Below are 21,272 nucleotides of genomic sequence, written 5' to 3'. Positions count from 1 at the left end.
CCTGATTGGCCCTTTCTCCGCCGGAGGTGTTGTCGGACGTTTCCGGCGAGGCCAGTCTGCGGTAAAACTGTCCTGTAGCAGTAGGTTCGCTCCGCTGTCTGAGGAAGAAGGGTCCGGTTTGGTGGAGCGGGGCCTGGGAAGCGGCGAAGCCTTCCTTTCCCTGAGGTAAAACCCCAGCGCTGGGGCTTTGAGTTCACTCTTTCACGCAAATCGATACAGAGCCCTAGAGGCCAATAAACTACAACTCCCAGAATCCTTTAGCCTTGAGCCGAGGCAGTTAGAGCAGCAGAAGACCAGCTGGAAGGCTAGGAAATGGGAAGATCAACCCAAGGAGCGAGAGGTGCTTCTCTAGAGTCCCTTTCCATGGAAGGTCTGTGTAGCTGACATTCGCTTCGAAGTTCTTGCGTTGCTTCTTTGCGTCCACTTTGCATCCCTCCTCATTGAGCTCTACTTTTGCATTTTGAGCGAACGGCTGGTTTTAGGTGTCAATGTAATGAATCCCTTCTGGTTTCCCTCCTCTGCAAATCAGGCCGCTTTCAAAGAAATAGCAAGGTCCGAGTCAATAGTAATAATAATGATGATGATTTTCAGCCAGTATCAAGTCAGTGATGCATCGCAATTGCAATCGTTTAAAACCGGCTCATTAAATAACATCTACCTTTAAAAAACACACCATTTATAAATACAATTTAAAAACACCACAATTCAAAAAAGGATGTGGAGAAACTGGAGCCATGATGTGTCCAAAGGAGGGCAAGTAAAATGGTGAAGGGTCTGGAAACCATGAAGCCCTGTGAGGAAGGACTCAGGGAGCTGGGGATGTTTAGTTTGGAGAGGAGAAGGTTAAGAGTTGAGATGAGAGCCCTTTTAATATACTTGAAGGGATGTCATATTGAGGAGGGAGCAAACTTGTTTTCTGCTGCTCCAGAGACTAGGACCCAATGGAGCAATGGATGCAAGCTCCAGGAAAAGAGATTCCACCTCAATAGTAGGAGGAATGTCTTGACAGTAAGGGCTGTCTGACAGTGGAACAAACTCCTTCCTCGGAGTGTAGTGGAGTCTCCCTCCTTGGAGGTCTTTAAGCAGAGTTTAGATGGCCATCTGTCAATGGGATGCTTTGATGGAGAGTTCCTGCATGGCACAATGGGGTTGGACTGGATCAGGGCCCTTCTTGGGGCCTCTTCCAACTCTATTATTCTATGATTCTATGGCCTGTTACAGACTGCCAAAATAAAGCTACTTCGAGTCTCTTTGGAGGTATGCTGTTTAAATGATGCATGGGTCCTAAGAGTCCAGAGGTTGTGCCAAAGCCACACTCCATTCCTAAGCACTGGAGGGCAGCTTTGGTGCAGCTTCTGGATTCTTAGGGTGCATGCATCATTTAAACAGCATACCTCCAAAGAGACCCGAAGCAGTTTTATTTGGGCAGTCTGTAACAGGCCTATGATTCTACGTCCTGAGGTAGATATATATAATCGGGGTGATTTCCCTTATAGAGGGTCAGGGGGGTATGCTTTCTGGAAGAGATGGGTTTTCAGTGCCTTTTTAAAGGCGTCTAGAGTGGAGATGAGTCGAATCTCTTCCGGGAGATGATTCCAAAGCGTTGGGGCCGTAGCTGTAAACGCTCTTTGGAGAGTGGCTCTTAATCTCACTTTGGGATGTTCAAGTAGGAGCTTCCCAGTTGTTCTGAGAGTGTGGGGCGGATTGTATAGGGAGAGGCATTCCCTCAAGTAGCTCGTGCCCAAGCCATGTAGGGCTTTAAAGATCATAACCAACACTTTGTATTGGGCTCAGAAGCTAATTGGCAGCCAGTGTAAAGATTTTAATACCAGTGTAATATGGTCCGATCTAGGTGTCCCCGTGATCAATCTGGCTGCAGCATTTTGAACTAACTGAAGCTTCCGAACTTGGTACAAAGGTAGCTTCATGTAGAGCGCATTACAGGAATCTAAACAAGAGGTTACCAGAACATGTACCACAGTTTCAAGGTCCTTTCGGTCCAGACAGGGGCGCAATTGGCGTATCAGCCAAAGCTGGTACCAAGCACTCCTGGCCATCGTCTCCACCTGGGATGATAACTGTAAGGGTGAATCCAGGTTCAAGTTCCAAGTTACCTTCCCTGCTCAGTTTCATAAGCCGTGACCATATAATCTACGTATTATTATGAACCTGACGAAGTGACGGCGCTTGTTTCCTTTGGCTCTTAGGACATGATGTCAGAGTTGAGCGACGAAGCCAGCGAATCCGAATTCTTGAACCGCAGCCTGTCCATGTGGCACGGAGTGGGTCAGATGGTCTGCCACCAAGAGCTGGACGTCCCACTGGATCTCCACACGGCGGCCTCCATAGGCCAGTATGAGGTGGTCAAGGAAGGTATTCAATGGTGAGTAGCACATAACATACAGTGCCCTTTCAGTAGCATTTAGCTATACTCATCCCAGCTGCAGTTCAATCTGCTGAGATCTTGTAGCACATTTGAGACTGACTGAAAAAAAGACATTGGCAGCATGAGATTTCATAGACATCAGTCTACTTCCTCAGGTGCAGATACGTTACTTCCTCTGAGGAAATAGACTGAAGTCTATGAAAGCTCATGCTGCCCATTTCATTGGCCTGATACAGACAGGCCAAAATAAAGCTGCTTTGGGTCACTTTGGAGGTATGCTGTTTAAATGATACATGGTTCCTAACAGTCCAGAAGCCACACCAAAGCCATGCTCCAATCCTGAGGACTGCAGTGCAGCTTCCAGACTCTTAGGACACATGCATCATTTAAACAGCATACCTCCAAAGTGACCCAAAGCAGCTTTATTTTGGCAGTCTGTATGGGGCCCAAATTTCACTGTTTAAACCGAAACCTAATCCTTGGTAGGCCCTGCAATTACAACTGTCTCCCACCTGTAACTATTCACTCCATTGAACAAGCAAAAGTAGTGAAGGGAGTAATCGAGTGAGTATTCTCCTTGTTGTTTTTGCTCCTTAACTTAAACCTAGAAAATCATAACATCAACATTTAAAAGAAACGTTTAATAGTTTGAACTTAAGAAACTGAACAGGTTAGAAGGTAGCCTTTCATGTTTATAATTTGCGGTAGTTTATGATACTCATTGAAAACTGATTGTTTTATCTTCCAGCAAGGAGACGGACCTGAATCAGCGGAACTGTGGCGGCTGGACCCCGCTCATGTATGCCTCTTACATTGGTCATGATACCATTGTGCACATGCTGCTAGAGGCTGGTGTGAATGTGAACGTACCCACACCAGAAGGGCAGACTCCACTCATGCTGGCTGCTAGCTGTGGGAATGAGAGTGTGGCCTCGTTCCTCCTCCAGGTAGGTGTACTTGTCATGGTTGTGAAGGGGACCAGCTATGCTTTCTAACTACACTGTCAAAGTTTAACATTCTGTCTCTTATACATTCAACTAAATCTAGCTGTTAGTCCCAAACAGAGTAGACTTAGATTCATTGGGAACTTAGTAATAATAATAATAATAATAATAATAGGATTTATTTATATGCCGCCCAATCACTGGGAATCTGGGCGGCTTACAACGGAGGGGATAATAGACAGTTCCCTGCCCTCAGGCTTACAATCTAAAAAGACACGACACAAAAGGAGAAGGGAATGGTGAGGGAGGGAGGGGATCAGGTCCAGAATTCTTCTCTCCTTCTGAGGCCTGGACCAAGGCAGATGGACCGGAGGGAGGGCTCTTCTTCTTCAGGCTAGCCCTGGTGGAGCTGGGCCTGCCTGGTCACCTCCCTCGCAGGCCGGAAGATGACAGTTATGGAGGGAGGAGTCTCTTCTTCCAAGGTAGCCCTGTTGGAGCTGGGCCTGCCTGGTCAACTCCCTCGCGGGCCAGAAGATGATGGTTATGGAGGGAGGTGTCTCTTCTTCCAGGCTAGCCCTGGTGGAGCTGGGCCTGCCTAGTCAGCTCCCTCGCAGGCCGGAAGATGACATTTATGGAGGGAGGAGTCTCTTCTTCCAGGCTAGCCCTGGTGGAGCTGGGCCTGCCTGGTCCTCGCAGGCCGGAAGATGACAGTTATGGAGGGAGGAGTCATAACTAAACACTTAAGTGTAAATAAACACTTGGGTAAATTTCGTTGATGCTGTGGGCCTACTGTAGTTGGGAATGTCATCTAGCTTTAGCATGGCTATGAGCATTGGTGAGGGTATTCATCTATGTCTGTTATTCCTGATAATGAAAATAAGTGCAGAATAGCTTGTTTTTCATGAGTAAGAAGTATAGAAGATTTGTGTAATGACCACTGAAGGGGAGATGGCAGTGCAGTTTTCCGCAGAGCTGGTTTCATATTCTGTCCCAACTTTCTATTGTTGCAGATCCCTGGGGTTCTAATGCAGAACATGCAAACATGGCTTTGATGACGCACAGCATATGTGCAGTGCAGTGCAGCTATGTCCTTGCTTGTCATGTTTAAATTTTGCTTGCCAAAAGGGGAGATCATCATCTGAGACAAAAATCATATGTGAACAGCACTGAACTATGCATGTCTCTTTATGTATAGTTTGGGGTGGTGTGGTCCACTAAGATTTGTCAGTTGATCTGCTTTTCTCAGGAGTGGGCTTAATTTCCACCTGAACTTCCATCTTGTGGCACATAAATGGAAATAGGTTTTGTGGTGTGAACTTGTGTGTGAACTGGTCTGTGTCTTAAGATCAAGCTTAGTGACTCTGTTGTGTGCTGTCCATATCTGAAATTAAAAAATGGCTATGAGAGGCAAAGCCGTCACAGTGATGCCACTGAGAATCTGGAATCTGTGGACCACATGTGGCTATCCCCACAATCTCTGTTCTACAGTTGGGCCACTTAACTCTCCAGAGGTTGCCCACCTCTGTGCTAGCCCTTCCTGAAATGCACATGTTTTTAAGTGGTTCAGGGATGGGAAGTACATTGACATAATAGTGCTCTCTTTTTTGTTTTTGAAGCAAGGTGCTGAGTTGGAGATGAGGGACATCCATGGTTGGACTGCTCTTTTTCACTGCACAAGTGCTGGCCATCAGCAAATGGTCAAATTCTTATTGGACAATGGAGCTAATGCTAATTGCAGGTAAGAGAGAGGCCAGAGAAAGGCCTGCTTTTTGCTGAATAGCTGGAGATGTTTCAAGAAGAATGAGTAAATGTCATAACAAAAATATGTCAGTCCTATATGGATGAGTTTTTGAAGATAATTATAATATAGGCCCCATACAGACAGGCCAAAATAAAGCTGCTTCGGGTCACTTTGAAGGTATGCTGTTTAAATGTTGCATGCGTCCTAAGAGTCTGGAAGCCACACCAAAGGCACGATCCATTCCTAAGGACTAGAGCACAGCTTTGGCGCAGCTTCTGGACGCTTAGGACACATGCATCATTTAAACATCATACCTCCAAAGTGTCCTGAAGCAGCTTTATTTTGGCCTGTCTGTATGGGGCCATAGATTAGTATTAATATATACAAAATTGCATGGAGACTACTTATTTATCTAGTTGCACAATGTAGCCATTAACTTTAATAATAATAATTTATTTATATCCCACCTCTCTCTTTCTTTTCCATTTTTGCCAAGATATTAATATTCCATATTCTTTTAGCTCCCCTCTCGTCTTTCATTGTCATGTATTTCATGTTAAATTGTCTGGAGAAGTTTAGTTGAAGAACGAGCAATATTTTAAGTACCTGTAACCAGAAGTGGCGCAGGCTTAGAAAATGCCCAGAAGATTGCTTTGAGAAGAGAGTGTGGCAGAATCTCTCAAGGAGTTTGATAATAACTGGAAGATGTTGTGGCCTTCTTGGTCTTTCTGGAGGCCAAGATGGCCATAATCAGCTTCAAATAGTCTGGGATAGCAGGGCTAGAACAAATCAGTACTGAGACCGTGAACAGCAACTGCTAGCCAAAGTTTTTGTCCCTCGTGTTTCCTTTTCTTAGTGGTTTCTTCTTTCCTTATGCACATGTGTGACCAGCAAACCTCCATCATGTTATTGGTTACATACTTTGTAATCTTGACTCTGGCCTTATGGGGGGGCTCTGTCTTTCTGTTGTCCAGGGAACCCCTTTGTGGATACACCCCTCTGATGGAAGCAGCCGCTTCTGGCCATGAGATCATTGTACAGGACCTTCTCAACCATGTAAGTATTGAGTTTTTCAGTTAATTCAAGACACAAGTGCTCTAACCCAGTATTTGACCAGAAGGTTGACCAGTTTTAATTTATAGCCTGCCTTTCTCCTTGTACAGGATCCAAGGTGGCTTTCAGTCAACTAAAAGATATTTGTACAAAAGTTAAAATATCAAACAACAGCGTGGTTAAAAAACGCAAAGTTGAAACCTTAATAAAACAATTAAAATACAGTAAAGAAAGATAACCCCATTAAAAGCTCTTTCTACCACATGAACTGTAAGCCAAAAGCTTGCCTCAGTAAAAAGGTCTTTACCAGCAAAAAAAGGTGGAAGAGGAGGCCAATTGAACCTCCCATAGGAGGCTATCCCATAACCTGGATGCAACCACCAAGAAGGCTCACTCTCATGTTATCAAATGTGCCTGTGATGGTGGTGGGACTGGGAGAAATCCTTCCTCTTGGTTTCAGAGCTCAGACAGGTTCATAGAACTGAGATACGGACTTTCAGATAGGCTGCACCAAACCATATAGGGCCCAGAAATGGACCAGTAGTTGGTGAAGCTGTTTCAACACAGGGCCTATATGGTCCCTATAACAGCTGTGGTCAGTAATCTTGGAAAAGTTACTTTCTAATTCCTTTCTACAACTTCCTACAATCACTCAGGGGCTATGCTGGCTGGTAGTTTCTAGAAGGTGTAGTGACAAGAGTAATTTTCCCAAGCTTTTGCAGGGGCTTGTAGAATTGTTGCCTCTGCTATCCCTGAAAGCCTTGTATGGCTCCTCTTCCAGGCTGGCTGGAGCCCTGAATGGGATTGCTTTTATTACAGTAGCTGTACATTACTACAATTTGGTACAGTTCTCATTAATTTTGTCTGTTTTTGTATTGAAATGGGATGTGTACCACATTGGTTTAGAGCTGGGGCTGCCTGCTGGGCTATCTAGTCAGAATATCTCTCAGGACAGCTGAAATTCAGTGGTGCCATTTATATAAACTACAGTGCAAAACATTTCAACCTTCATGCTGGAGAAGGGGCTTAATAGTGAGGGCCACTTCTGAAAGATGTGTGGTCCACAGCAAGCCTTGCTAGATGATAATCCTTAAGTGGGTCCAGTGAAGATGCTGCATGGGAGTATTCAAGTTTTAGCTCAATTTAGACTGCCCAACAACTTGAATCCCTTGAAACTTGCAACAAGAATCCAACCAGTAAAACTGAACAACACATGCTTCTTCCCAACAGGGTGTGAGAGTAGATGTACGGGACAACAGCGGAGCCACTGCACGGACCCTAGCCATGACATATGGGCACATGAAGATCGTGGGGCTGATAGATCTGCATACAGCTCCTGTGCCCAAAGTCCTCTGCAGGGGTCCAGGTAACTGAGTCACTTCGTTACAGGCTTTCAGCAAAAAGGATCTTTGGCTCACTAGATAGGATCCTAGCTTGCCACCTGTATTTCTTCTTTCTGATGTTTGTATTTTTATTGCACTGAAGATTAATTGTCTCTTTCTTACCTAGATATATTTTTAGAGCTGTCATTTTCATTTCTTAGAAATGTTGCTGAGCCTTGCCTCAAAAAGCAGCGGATCTTTTATTACTGTTTCATCTCTGCTTCTTAAGCTTGATAATTATTGAAAAGCAGCTGATATAATATGATGTACAGTGCTAGATTGGTCGCTTGATAACATTGGCTCCTTGGTGCTTGCACTCAAGAGCCCTTCCCTCCCAAATCTCGCCTCCGAGAAATATGATGTACTGCATATGTAAAGAGGAGAGGCCAGTAAAGACTTGCTGACTGGTTAGCAGGCATTCTTTCTGCTCTCCTTTCTAATGTGAATATTTTTTGCAATCTTAAGCCAATGGGTGACTTCAGTGTGTCTTGACTTATAAGGGACCTGCTTCTCCTAAGGAGAGACCCAAGGAGTATAGAATTATGTATAGAATTATGCTGTCAGTGACTATGAAAATAAAGATAAAAAGTAGGCTGAAAAAGTGCATCTGTTGAAGGCTGTAACTTAGTAGTTAACTATCTCTGTTCGACTTTTAAGTACTTTGACTCTCTACATGAAACGTAGCAGTGCAAGGCCAGGAAGAGATTTACAGACAGTCTAGCTGTTGATTAATACAGGCTGACTAAATACAGGAGTACACTTAGTTCGGGGGTATCTGTGTAATATGGGATAAACAACAAGCCCAGCTTATCATGAAGCATGGGTAAGAATATACTGACTTCTGTCATGCCTAAGAATGGCAAAAGATTCATGGGGAGGATGAAGAAAGATTGGGGACTGCTTTGGATCCTTTTGTCACAACAAAAGCAGTGGGGCTAACTATGCATTTTGACAATCAGGTAAATATGAAGATCTGAGCTCATCAGATGAGTCCTACTCTGCTCCTCAAAGGCAGCGTCCTGCTCGCAAACCCAAAGGCCCCAGTATCCATGATGGGCCTCATGCCTTGGCCAAAATAACAGCAGTCAGAATTGGAGGGAAAAGCAATTCATGTCATGGTGAGTTCGAGTTTCACTTTCTCTGCTACAGTAAAAATGGACACTTAGTGACAGCCTGTTGTTTAACACTTTGGTTCTGATATCACCTTATCAGGATCGACTCAGCCTGGCATCCTTCAGAAGGTTGCTAAAATGTGTATCCAGCTTGTTGGGGGCAATTAGCTTACACTTTGTAAACTGCTCAGTACAGTGTGCCTGCGCTATAGGCGGGCATCCCGTACGCGACTTCCCGCTTATGCGGAAGCCGCACGACAGGAGAATGAATGTTGTGCATGCCCATGGTGTGCGCACTCTCTCACATTGCAAGCACGAGCCCCATTCAATCGAATAGGACTTGAACTTATGCCCTATTTGGCTTCCGCATGGGGGGGTGGGTCCGGAACAGATCCCCGCGTAAGCAAGGGCGCACTGTACATTGGTGAGCGCTATAGAAATATACTTGCTATTGCTGGTGGGGGAGCTGTTGAGGAAGCTTTATCCTATTCTATGAGATTTCGGCTTGAAATTACCCTATTAGAATTACTCATAGAATCATAGAGTTGGAAGAGACCGCAAGGGCCATCCAGTCCAACCCCCTCCATGCAGGAAATCCAGATCAAAGCATCCCAGACAGATGGCCATCCAGCCTCTGTTTAAAGACCTCCAAAGAAGGAGACTCCATCACTCTCCATTGAAGGAGTGTGTTCCACTGTCGGAAAGCCCTTACTGTCAGGAAGTTCTTCTTAATGTTGAGATGGAATCTCTTTTGCTGTAGCTTGCATCCATTGTTCTGGGCCCTAGTCTCTGGAGCAGCAGAAAACAAGCTTGCTCCCTCCTCAATATGACATCCCTTCAAATATTCCATGTAGCCACAAGGACTAGTTTTGTAGCTTGCAGAGAGCAATAGTTTTGAAAAACTGTTTTCTGCCCCCAAAGTTCCCCATGGAGAAGCATAGGCAACAATTCTGTATGCTTTGGGGCCTGGCACCAGTTCAGGATCCAGTTTTTCAAAAATTTGAGGAGCTCCTCAAAGGCTCCTCCAGCTACAATCCCTTTACTCTTTATCAGGTAGTTGCCCCCTTTCAGGATAATATTTGTATAATTGTGAATTGCTAAATGAATATTTTCTGTTCATTTGTTCACCTCTCTTCCTCTCCCTTATCCCCCTTTTACACACAGAGCAGGTCCCTCCAGAAGGCTATGTTACTTTTAAAGATGATGGAAGTGGCTTTGAAGGAGGCAATCTCTGTTACAGAGATGTCACCTCTCCTATTAATGAACACGATGTGGAAAGCAGCAGCAGCCGAGGTAACTTTAATGCTTCTAAACTAAGCCACTGGCGTGACTGGTCAAAGTTTTCCATTTCAGGCCCAATTCTCCAGGAAACCATGATGTTAGCCCTTTTGTAATGATGTGTATGTTGTGCTTGAATAAATAATCAAAAGAAATCACTATCAGTAAGCATCAAAATATTGATAGTTTCTTTCACTAAGCATCTGCTAGGCTGAGTGAGGAAGCTCACTGTTTACTTATTCCCGTTTCAGAGGACAGTTCTTCCTTCACCAATGACTTGGCCACCATCATGATCAAGAGCAGCAGCAGTAGTGAAGGTTTGGCGAATGCTGTAGGGATCAGCAGTGAGGGTTCTTTGGAGAGCAATGAGGTAGGTATACCATGTGGCTCTAAGTGGGCTGGAGCCCAGGGTTCTTGGCGCACAGACTGCTGAAAAGCAGGGTCTGTCCTATAAATAGAATAGCCAGATGTATATTCTCAGTGGGGGAGAAATGTGAGGAAGAACAGCATTAATAGGTACCAGACAAGCCAAGATTCTCTAGGCTACTGTTCCAGCCTGTGGTGACTCATTTCCCTATGCTTTTTACTTGTATATTAGAATGGAATTCTCTGTCCTTGATTTTCTTGTACTCTGCCTTCTGACACATGTTCCTTTCCTATTTTTGTCTTTAAGTTTGTTTTAGTGGAGATCTGATTTGTAAATCTTAAAAACCTTGAAATGTGATGTTTTTGGTAACTCATGCTTTTCCTATCAAAACATTGGCAAGCAGCTACAATGAACATCAGAATAAATATTAAAACCATAATACACAACCAGTGTGGGGTAGTCGTTTTAAGGTTCAAATCCCCGCTGAGCTATAGAAACCTACTGGACAAGTCCCACTCTCTCTGCCTCAAAAGAAGGCACCACTTGCTACAGTTGGACATGACCTGACAACCTTGTCAAAGGTGAAACCTTTACCTTTTACTGTCTTCTACCAGCTTTCATGAAATGGTGACAGCTCCCAAATCGGATTCATATAGGTTGGATCCTTTAACCTTATAAACACTCTCAAGTAAAAGCCAGACTGATGAATGCTCACAGTGGTAGTTAAGACAATAAGACGGTCTAAACCAGTGGTTCCCAACCTTCCTAATGCCGCAACCCTTTAATACAGTTCCTTATGTTGTGGTGACCCCCAACCATGAAATTATTTTCATTGCTACTTCATAACTGTAATTAAAAAGGTGTTTTCCAATGGTCTTAGGCAACCCCCATGAAAGGGTCCTTCGACCCCCCAAAGGGGTCCCGATCCACAGGTTGGGAACCACTGGTCTAAACATAGCTATCATTTGTATCCCATGTTTCTCTCCCAAACACATACCTTAAAACATTCTTATTTCCAACCTGTTTTCACTTTTTGGGGGGGCTAGTTAACTTTTCTGTTATTAATTTTGTCAGTTAATATTAACATGTAGATAGGAATGTACCTTGCCACACATCAGGGCTCTTTCTTCACAGATGTCACACCACAAAAAGATAATTATGCTCTTGATATCTCATGATTATTCTTGTCATTTGCACTGTGGCAAATTCCACACCCCCCCAAAAAAAAAAAACAATAGCCACCATTTCTTATTTCTTACAGGATTCAGACAGTGCAACAAAAGTCTCCAACCGAAAACATGTCAAGAACTATGTGAAGGCAAAAAATCGTTGTGGCAACAGTGACAGCCATTGGTTTTGCAGATCCCGGACATCTAATCAGCCGTTTAGTCCTTCCAATCTAGAGGCACCGTCTTACACAGGACCCCAGGTAACATTATTAAAGCAATTGGAAAACCTCCTTGGCTGGAGAGGGTGGAGGCAAATGGTAGGGCATAGTCTTGTGTTTCAGAGCTAACTTGTATGAAATTGTGAGGGGGAAAATATCCCCCGCGTAAGCTGAATTCTGCGCATGCTCAAGCGCATGCAAATGGGACTTATGCATGTGGCGGCGCGGCGGCATGCGCGTGCCACCCCTTGCGCCCTGTGCGCTCCCTCCCAGCTTTGAGCATATGCTCAAAGCCAAGTCTAACGTGCCCGCGTATGACATGGGTGCACTGTACAGTATGAGATAGGCTAGATTGACAGGCCAGTCTACTGTTGGGTTGCTAATGTCATGTCTGAACAGGAGTTTGGATTCAGTTCTCCCCATTGTTATTCCTGTTATACCAGAGTGTGGTAAAGTTATGTTTCTGGAATAAAACTTTCATAATCCACCAATATAATTCTGGAATTGTTATGCTATACCACACTTGATTTACCTTATACAGTATAAGAACTTACTGTTTTGTGAATGCCTTGAGTTCACAGACGTCTGATGATGGCTGCATGTTTATAAGCAGAACAGCCAAATGTTAAATAATGCCTGCTTACTATCTCTTGTCCTGGATTTTAAATAGTTATGAACTGTTCCTTCTTATTGTGACTTGCTCTTTCTGGATTGCAGGATCTTGCCACCTTCCTAGAACAAATTGGCTGTCTGAAATATCTGCAAGTGTTTGAGGAACAGGATGTTGACCTTCGCATCTTCCTAACTCTAACAGAGAGTGACCTGAAAGAGATTGGCATCACGTGAGTCTCTGGAGCTTTGTTTGGGAGGCTGTCAGCTAAGACTGATGAGCAGCTGTTGATTCTTCAGATGTCTTGGACTCTTATTCCCATAATCCCTCCCTATTGCTATCCTGACTAGGACTGATGTGTGTTGGTGGCCAGGAAAACAAATTAGGAGGGTCATAGTTGCCCATCCCTTGCTTAGCTGCTAAATACCCTGTCCTCAGATCATCAAGTTCTTGCTGTTAGAAGTTTGAATAAAAGGCTTCTTATACTGCCTGGCTTATTATACTCAGTCAGTCTGCATACCCATTTTGAAGTATAAGAATGTAGAAAGCATCTCTGGCTCTTTTTCCCCTTTGTAGTCTGTTCGGACCAAAAAGGAAGATGACCTCTGCCATTGCTCGATGGCATAGCGGTGCCCGGCCTCCCAGTGATGCGTTTGAGTTGGCATATGCTGATCGTTTGGAGGCAGAAATGCAGGAATTGGCTATCCAGCTCCATAAGGTAAGAACTTGGCTCCTTAAGCCTATTGGGAAGTCTCTGCCTTTCTGTGGCCTGGCACACCTGCTTCAGGATGGGTTGGACTGTGAGGTCCCACTTGGTGCATGTATATTTGTTTGCTGCGTCTTGGGAGAGAGATATCTGTGGACACACAACTGAAATATGGGGAAGGTTGAGAAAGTAAGCTGGCACTCCCCCCTGCAGACACTAATATTGTGCAGTGGGTTTAGCAATAAGTTTTTAAATTCTTTGTGCACCCTCAACTTTGAATCCTCATCTCTTATACTTTTTGCCTTGTAGAAATGTGAGGAGGTGGAAGAGTTGAAGGGGCAGGTTTCCCAGGAGCAGGAGCTGCGTGCTGTGGCTGAGAGTTGCCTGATGGAGCAAGATGTGGCCTGGAGTGATGTCCAGGTGAAACTTCAAGAGGTGCAGGCTGTCACCAGAAGTGCCGGGATTCTCCTGAAACAAATGCAGTGAGTGCCACCAGCAAATACCAGTTTTGCTTAGTTTGGAGTTGCACTCCTTACTCTGTCAGCTCTTCTTCAATCTGAGGGGAAGCTAGCTTGGTGGTTGGGGGGTATCAGATATGCCAAAATGCAGCTATCAACTGGTCCTGCATGCCAAAGGTTTGGTACCATGGAATTCATTCTTTCTTCTGTTCTTCACCATTGACAGCTTCTCGCCTATTCTGCTTATTGTAATTAAGAAGAGTTGTAGTAGTCTGACTTCTGGAAAATGTGCAGTGTGTGTGTGTGTATGTGTGTGTGTGTGCACAACATGTAAGACCAAGTGTAACTGCTTCAGAAACTCATTGTCTATTTTGATATGTCTAGTTTAGCAGCAAAAAACAAAACCCTGCTTCTACCCCTTGTTATTGCAATGCCATGATGAGAGTGTATGGGAGATGCTTGACAAAATTTGAGAAGCAGCAGTGGTGGGCGAAGAAGGTTTCCAGTAGGTGTGCAGGAGGGCTTCAACCCTTGTATGGCTCTTTTCATAACTATAGGAGTAATAGAATAAACTAGCCAAAATAGTATGTGCCAGAAGTCTGGGAAATATATGAAAAATTTATATAGTTAGCTCTCTCTGTCCATGGATTTTTTTTTATCCACAGATTCAACCATCTGCAGCTTAAAAGTATTTTTACATTCCAAAAATCAAAGTTTGATTTTGACATTTTACATAAGGAACACCATTTCACTATGTCATTGTATTTAATGGGACTTGATCATCCACAGAGTTTGGTATCCATGGGGAGAGGGGTCCTGGAGCCAACCCCCAGTGGATACCAAGGGCCCACTATAGCTGCAAAATCTATGCATATTGCAGACTTTATCTTTCTAGGGTGCAGAATTTTAAGAGTTCACGTCCTGGAGTTAGAAGGGGAGAACTTTTAAGTCATAAGCTTCCCCTTGTTTTCATCCCCAGTTTTAGCACTTATCTTTGTTTTGGCGTGTAGCGCCAATACTTTAGTTTTGTAAGTGTTATTTCTCCAAGGTTTTATTACCATGCTTTATGATACTCACATGAAATGGTCCTGGTCTCTGCTTCTCCACTATGTGTGCACGTTTTATTTTTATTCATAGGACGTTGCTGATTATTTGTTTTCCCTCTCTGCTAGAGCCTGCCAGGCTGAACTGTCTTCTCGAATGAATCAAGAGCATATTGCTGGCTCATGGTTGGAGACTAAAGGACAGCTGGGAGCTGGTAAGTGAGACAAATAACAGGGAGCTTCACTGCTTCTCTTCTTTACAAGCAAACTTTACAGGCTGTCTACTTGACATCACCTTGCCCTCGGTTGCAGAAGCCAGTTGAGAGGCTGATTTTCCTCATGAGTTGTTTTGTTTTGCTACCACCATTTCCACTTCATTTTTGCACTATCCAGGCTGGTTGGTGATTGGCCACAAGGCATTGATTCTTCTGGCTGATTCTTTGTTGTAGGCTCTGGAGGATGGCCGCCCGCCTTGAAGGTTCTTAGTCTGCCTGAGCTGTCAACTCTTCTTGAGGAGTGTGTCGGGGAAATGGGTAAGGTTAATTCTCACATCCCCTTTGTCTGAAAATAAACACATCTTTGGAGATAGTAGTGGAAGTTAGAGAAGACCGATCAGGATGTCCATTAGATCTAGAGGCGAATCCATAACTCCCACTTTTCAAACAGTTTTGTTGTTGTTGTGTGTCTTCAAGTAATTTCTGACTGATGGCAACTCTAAGGCTTGGTGGAGATGTGGCCTAAAGCAAGACTATTACAGTGGTGCCTCGGGTTACGAAATTAATTCGTTCCGCCATTCCTTTCATAACCCGAAAATTTCGTAACCCGAAATACTCCGTTAGCACTGGAAAGCCTATAGCAGCATTTGAATTTCGCGCCGAAATGAATTTCGTAACCCGAAACAGTTATTGCCAATCTGACTTTTTCGTATCCCGGAAATTTCGTAACGCGATCATTTCGTATCCCGAGGCACCACTGTACAGTGTTTTCTGGGGCTGAGAGTGTGTGGTTAACACAAATGGTTTTCTATGTCTGAGCTGGTCTCCAGGGTCCTAGAGTAATGCTGAAATCACTAGATCACACTGGCTCTAGGGTCAAACAATACTTGTGTGCCTCTATCCATTGGGTCAGTAAAAATGCTAGGACAGGTATGAAGAGAGACTGAATATAGATTTGTGTAAAAGGTCTTGTAAGATTAATCCTGGTACTGATAGTCATTTCCTAAGCTTAGTATGTGATCAGAAAAACCTTTTCCTTAATTCTTAGCATTTGTCTGCTTACCTGAGCCAGTATTTTGCAACCTGACCCTAGCTGGTGTATTTGCAGGTCAAACAAACTAGATCCTGCAAAACCAAAATCTGCTCACCCCTGACATTAAGTTTATATGTCTTTCTAGGAAAAATTCTTCATTCTGTCAACATTAATCTTGAGAGGCTACAAAGTCCAGACAAAGGCAAGCCAACACAGAAGCAGCCCTAGCAGTGGAGGAAGGGTGAGTGGAAGAGTACCATCAACTGGGGGATGGGGTGTGTGATAATTTTGCCAACGTTATAGGAGTTCATAACTGCTACCCCTGCAGCCTGTATACTGAGATGGGGAGTTTTGGGACTTAAGATCACATCAAGCCACCCACCCACCATGGCCATTGGTAAATGTTTGTATGAAGCGGAGGGCCAACTTAAGCAGTTTGCAGCCACAGAATCTGATGGCCATTGGCCTAAGCAGCTTTGATCTTTCAATTTGGATTGAAACAAATTGACGGGGAATAGATTTCTCTATGGCTCTTTAGCCGATGGCTTCAAAATCAGAAAGGGAGGGTGTTATGAATTGTTGAATGGCAACAGTGCTGGGAGGGAGTGTGCCTTGAAACGCCACATGTAGGGTTCTTGTTCACCATTCTAGCTAACACAGTTTTCAGCTAGTTGGAACTTTGATCTGTTCTAGAAGGGTTCTTTCATTAGTATAAATGGTCTATAGAAGTTTGCTGCTGGAGGGTTTTATTGTTTGTTTGCTTACCTTGTAAAGAGATTTGCACCAACCTGCATTTCTGCCAGCACCAGCCTCCCTGCCCCTTCTCCCTTTGGAAAGCTTACTGAAGACCATTTGAGACTCATAAGGTTACCAGTCAAGACGCTTTTACAGGAGCAGCCACCAAAGGAAGCAAAGCAGGTGGCTCTGAGAGAGTGCCTGTTCAGTGATGGCTCCTGTGTGTGGAATGCTGTCCCTAGGAAGGCATGCTTGGAGTGCCCCACAAATAGCTTTTTTATTCTCCCAGGCATTTTAAGAACTGTTTTGCTACTTCTGCATCTTTGAACCCCCATCCTGTTATTGTTTTGCATTCTTTCATATTTGGTTGTCTTGATTTCTTCTCTGCTTTTAGTCATTGTTTTGTTGCATTGTTGCATTTTATGTTTGTTATAGGCTGTACGTGATCTAAGAATTTTGATTAATAGGCAGTTCAAAACTGAAGTAAGCATTTATCCCTGTTCTTGTACTGCCTCTTTGCAGCCATTCTGACGTCGGGTGACTCTTCCACCCGGAAGCTGTGTTTTGCTTGGGAGAGTGCAAGAGTGAGAGAGATGGATCGACACAGTGGGCCATCTCCAACGAGAGGTATCGCTACCGGTCATGAGGAAAGCAGGTGTGTCGGTGCATAGAATAGGGGCTGAACCTGCTGGGTGATGCTGAGACGCAGAGTGTGGATCTGAATTTCGCAACGAAGCCAGGAGAGTTCAGAGCGGTCTCTCAAAACCCAGAGATGCCACAAATGCAGCCAGATTATGTGTGCTCCTTGCCATGGAAGGTGTCTGGTATTTATTGGAAACCAACCAAGTGCCTCCTGTTTCAGCGCCAGATTCCATACCTGTCCCTTTCCTTGTGTCTACATGAGGAGATTATCCATCCCCTTTTTTCTGGAGTTGATCTGTTTAGAGAGCAACTGACTTGGAGACTGCAGGAGTCCAAAGACTTCCTTGTGGTCCTGTCCAGTTGTGTTGAACCTGAGCATGAAGCTTGAATAGGCAGTGCAACAGAAGATGGGGGTTCTTCATGAAAGCCCATTGTGCTACAAAACAAGCAACATCCCTTCTGATTCCCCTCACTTGTTCCTTTGGTCCACAATGTTTAAGTGGTCCTTCAGTAAATGCACTGTAAGTAGTAGTGACCTAGTGGGGCTTTCTTGTTCCTAGTCTTCTGGCAGGTAACCTGGATCATCGTTCTCAAAGTCCGTAATGTCAGGCAGTCCCTGTCAGCACCGACGTGGAATTATTATCCATCTTGCTGACTCCATGTGCTACCCATGGGGTGGCTATGACTTTTCTCTGCAGGACTGCAAACACCACCAACCAAAGATGACAGTCTGCATCTCTTCTCATGGGATCAATTATTTTAAGACATGGACGAGCTCAGCTGAGTGCTCCTTGACATTTCTAAATTAAAATCTGATGTTCTGAAGTGACTATCCCAGATTAAATGATGCTAGAAACTGCTTCCAGAGACATTGAGCTGAAAGTTCGCCTAGCCTAGCCGAGCTGACAAGATGTTATGTGTTGCAAACCTCACCTTGTCTTTTTTTTCCAGTACAAGTGGAAAGTTGCAAAGCATTTTTCTTTCCCACATCTGCCTTTCATGTGTGTATGGCCATAGGGAGGCCGTGTACAAGGCCGTGTGCTTTGGCTAACGTCAGACCTGTATGATGGGAAGAATCAGGAATGTAACACAAAAATTAGGGAAGTGTGGTATCGTACCTGCTAAGTTAGTGGTTTTCAACCTTCCTAATGCTGCGACCCACAAGTTGAGAACCGCAAAGGGGTCACAATACACAGGTTGAGAACTGCTGTGCTAAGTAATCCTAGAGCAGTGTGTTTGTTCCATTTCACCTATTTTAATACAAATCATAACTGGCCTTTATAGGGTTCTTGGCTGCTAATAGCCTCAACTGAGGGGAACTGGTCTGGCATTTACTTTGTTCTGTATTCAGTTTGCTGTTTCTGTTGCACACATTAAGCCTAGTTTCTCAAAGAGGTGATAAAATAATTTAAATGTTGTTGGGTTTTATGTTTAATATTGTGATGTTTTATTACTTAAAATGATTTGTTACCTTACCTTATACATGATAAGATGGTACAGTATTAAAATATAACAAATAGAAAATGAGCTTGGAGTTGAGGTGTATTGCTTCCATCTGGAAGAAAGCTTTGAAGGAATGAATGTGTCTCCATTTGAAAAGTAATAATTCCATTTGCTACATCAGCCTCCTGCACTTTGTGCATTTTGAACGTTTTGGATTATAACCCCCCTCAGAGTTGAGATGTAAAATTGCTAGAGGTTGGGATAAAAACTGTATGTCTTGTTGGAGACCAGGTTTGGATCAACATGTTTTTAATTGGTATAGAATTGTGCTTTAAAAAAACAAGAGGAGCATTATCTCCCAGAAAGCTGAACTGTAGTAAGAAGTGATACAGATCAGGCATAGAGATTCACCACTTTCATCTGTATGTTGTTAGTGGTTTTTTTTTAATGTTGTGATCACTTCTCCAAGCAGTACTTTTAAACAGAATATCTGGACCAGTTTAAAGCCCAATGTGCAATGGAAGAGCTTGGCACCTGCCAGAGGTATTGTACTACAATGCACATCGTCCCCAGGCCGTATTGCCATGGTAGCTGGAGGTGACAGGTGTTGTAGTACAAGATACATGGAGACCCATCAGGTTGAGGATGGCTGATACGTTTACATATCCAGTTGCAATGACTGAATGTTTGCTGGAGCAGGTGACCTTAATGCTCTCCTTCTAAGGGTTGTTTCTTCTGCTTCAGGATGGCTCTTGGAGAAGTGGCCGAACTGGGCCTAACTCCTGCTGTTGGGCTTATGGGTCTTAACACTGGGCTGTGGGAAAGTATTTCCCTTTGTTAATGCAAACTCCTATTACCATTGGTGACCAGATTTTAACATGCTATGCTTTGTGAATAAATCACTTTGACTCATAACTCTCCAAGGTGCTAATTCTCACAGAGACGTTGTACAGTTGAACCTTGACTTTCTTGCGTTAACTTTCACTGATTTTTCATTATTTGACAGTTTGCCATCAGTAAATAAATGGGATTCCCCCCTCTTCTAGACTAGACAGCTTCTGCTTTTGGAATGAAGGAGCATAAGTGCCAGTGAGGCCCTGCTGCAATGCTGGTGCTCTTTTGCTCCAAAGGCCAAAGGGCTTGCTGCTGTGCTCCTCCGGAAGCAAGAGAGCCTTCCAGCCTTTGGGTTCTGCCTTTGGAAGGAGCAAGGAGAAACACCTTTCCCTTTCCCTCATTTCCTTCCAAAGGCAGAAGTGCATGGCTGGCAGGCTCCTTTGCCTCCAGGGGGCACAGCAGTCACTCCTTTTGCCTTTGGAATGAATGAGAGGAACAGAAAGAGGGTCCCTTCACTCCTTCCAAAGGCAGAAGCTGATGGCTGGCAGGTTCCCCTACCTTTGGGATAAAAAAAAGTAAATGTTTCCCTGTGACAAGGTTGGTTTGTCCAACTGTAGTGGAGTCTGACCTCTGGGAAGCATGTATTTTTATTTTATTTATGGGATTTATATCCCATCTTTCTCCCAGAATGAGATTCAAGGCGTTCACTTCTCTTCTCTCATTCCCAAGGCAAAAGGGGTGACAGCCATACTCCCGGAGGCAGGAAAGCCTACCAGACATCAGCTTCTGCCTTGAAGGAGTGAAGACAAGTGCTTCAGCAGGGTCTCAGAAGTGCTTGTGCTCATTCATTCCAGAGGCAGAAGCAGCTGGTGTTAAATACAGTGGAACCTCGCCATACGCGGGGGATCCGTTCCGGATCCCGCCGCGTATGGCAATTTCCGCCTATGCTCGAGCCCCATTGTTTCCAATGGGGCTCAGGCGTGGCGGCGCACGAGGCGCAACGGGTGTGCACGCCCATTCCGCCCCGCGCGCGCTGGCAGCTTTGAGCGCCTATGCTCAAAGCCGCCTATAAAAAGACTGTGTATGCGGAGGCCCCACTGTATTAATAGTTACCGTTTGGAGGACTAAGAGAGATTCACGTTTTCCCACTTTCATGGGAGTCCTGCGCCCCTAACCCCTGTGAATGTGGAGGGACAGCTGAGTCTTGTATGCATGCACAAATGCCTTAGCACTTAACAGATTTCTCCATTCTGTGTTTTGACAGAAATGCAGTTCTGGTCCATATATTCACAGCAGCAGCCTAATTACCCACCATGTTCCTGTTTAGGAAAGCAGATCACCTTAGGAGCCCCCAACCTTTTAATCATCTTCCTTTAGTTATAATCTGAGCAAAAACAGAGTAACTGTATCAGAGATTATAACATAGGAATAACCTCCTCATAAATTTTCATCTTGATAGCTCTCTCCAGTGCTGTGAACAGAGAGCATGTCTGGAAACATCATGTCTGGGATGCTTCTGTTGATGGCTCACGCCTGAATTTGTGGAGCAGTTGTTTCTTTATATGTTCACATAGGCCCGTTACAAACTGCCAAAATAAAGCTGCTTCAAGTCTCTTTGGAGGTATGCTATTTAAATGATGCATGGGTCCTAAGAGTCCAGAGGTGGTGCCAAAGCCACACTCCATTCCCAAGCGCTGGAGTGAAGCTTTGGTGCAGCTTCCAGATTCTTAGGATGCATGCATCATTTAAACAGCATACCTTCAAAGAGACCCAAAGCAGCTTTATTTTGGCAGTCTGTAACAGGACATAAATCCTCAGATAATGGATTATTGGAGGTAAGTGCTACTCTCCATGTTCTATTCTGTTGTACTTACTACCTCCCAAGAAAGGCCCTGTAGAGGAA

General features: G+C 44.3%; 1 protein-coding gene across 3 annotated transcripts; it reads left to right on the top strand.

Moving 5' to 3' along the window:
- The first annotated feature begins 28 nt into the window (after positions 1 to 28).
- ANKS3 (ankyrin repeat and sterile alpha motif domain containing 3) lies at positions 29 to 19,499 on the top strand. 3 transcript variants are annotated; one of them, XR_006100517.1, is made up of 18 exons: positions 194 to 370; positions 2,208 to 2,383; positions 3,135 to 3,333; positions 4,947 to 5,068; positions 6,046 to 6,127; positions 7,355 to 7,490; positions 8,466 to 8,624; positions 9,783 to 9,911; positions 10,148 to 10,266; positions 11,525 to 11,692; positions 12,368 to 12,492; positions 12,837 to 12,978; positions 13,276 to 13,448; positions 14,597 to 14,682; positions 14,917 to 15,000; positions 15,861 to 15,956; positions 16,973 to 17,105; positions 17,791 to 19,499. XR_006100517.1 is itself a non-coding variant. In XM_042437617.1 (17 exons), exons 2-16 carry the CDS (start codon positions 2,211 to 2,213, stop codon positions 15,941 to 15,943), a joined length of 1,980 nt encoding a protein of 659 aa, XP_042293551.1. In that variant the 5' UTR covers positions 29 to 165; positions 2,208 to 2,210; the 3' UTR covers positions 15,944 to 15,956; positions 16,973 to 19,496. The 3 variants fall into 3 exon arrangements, 2 of the variants coding, with proteins under 2 accessions (XP_042293551.1, XP_042293550.1); XM_042437617.1 differs by lacking the exon at positions 194 to 370 and adding an exon at positions 29 to 165 and having other exon boundaries at positions 16,973 to 19,496; XM_042437616.1 differs by having other exon boundaries at positions 16,973 to 19,496.
- The last annotated feature ends 1,773 nt before the right edge of the window (positions 19,500 to 21,272 follow it).

The sequence above is a fragment of the Sceloporus undulatus genome, chromosome 8 (genome assembly GCF_019175285.1).
Source record: "Sceloporus undulatus isolate JIND9_A2432 ecotype Alabama chromosome 8, SceUnd_v1.1, whole genome shotgun sequence".
Lineage (NCBI taxonomy): Eukaryota > Metazoa > Chordata > Lepidosauria > Squamata > Phrynosomatidae > Sceloporus > Sceloporus undulatus.
The sequence above is the reverse complement of the archived record's forward strand: the minus strand, read 5'-3'. Positions and strand labels throughout refer to the sequence as shown.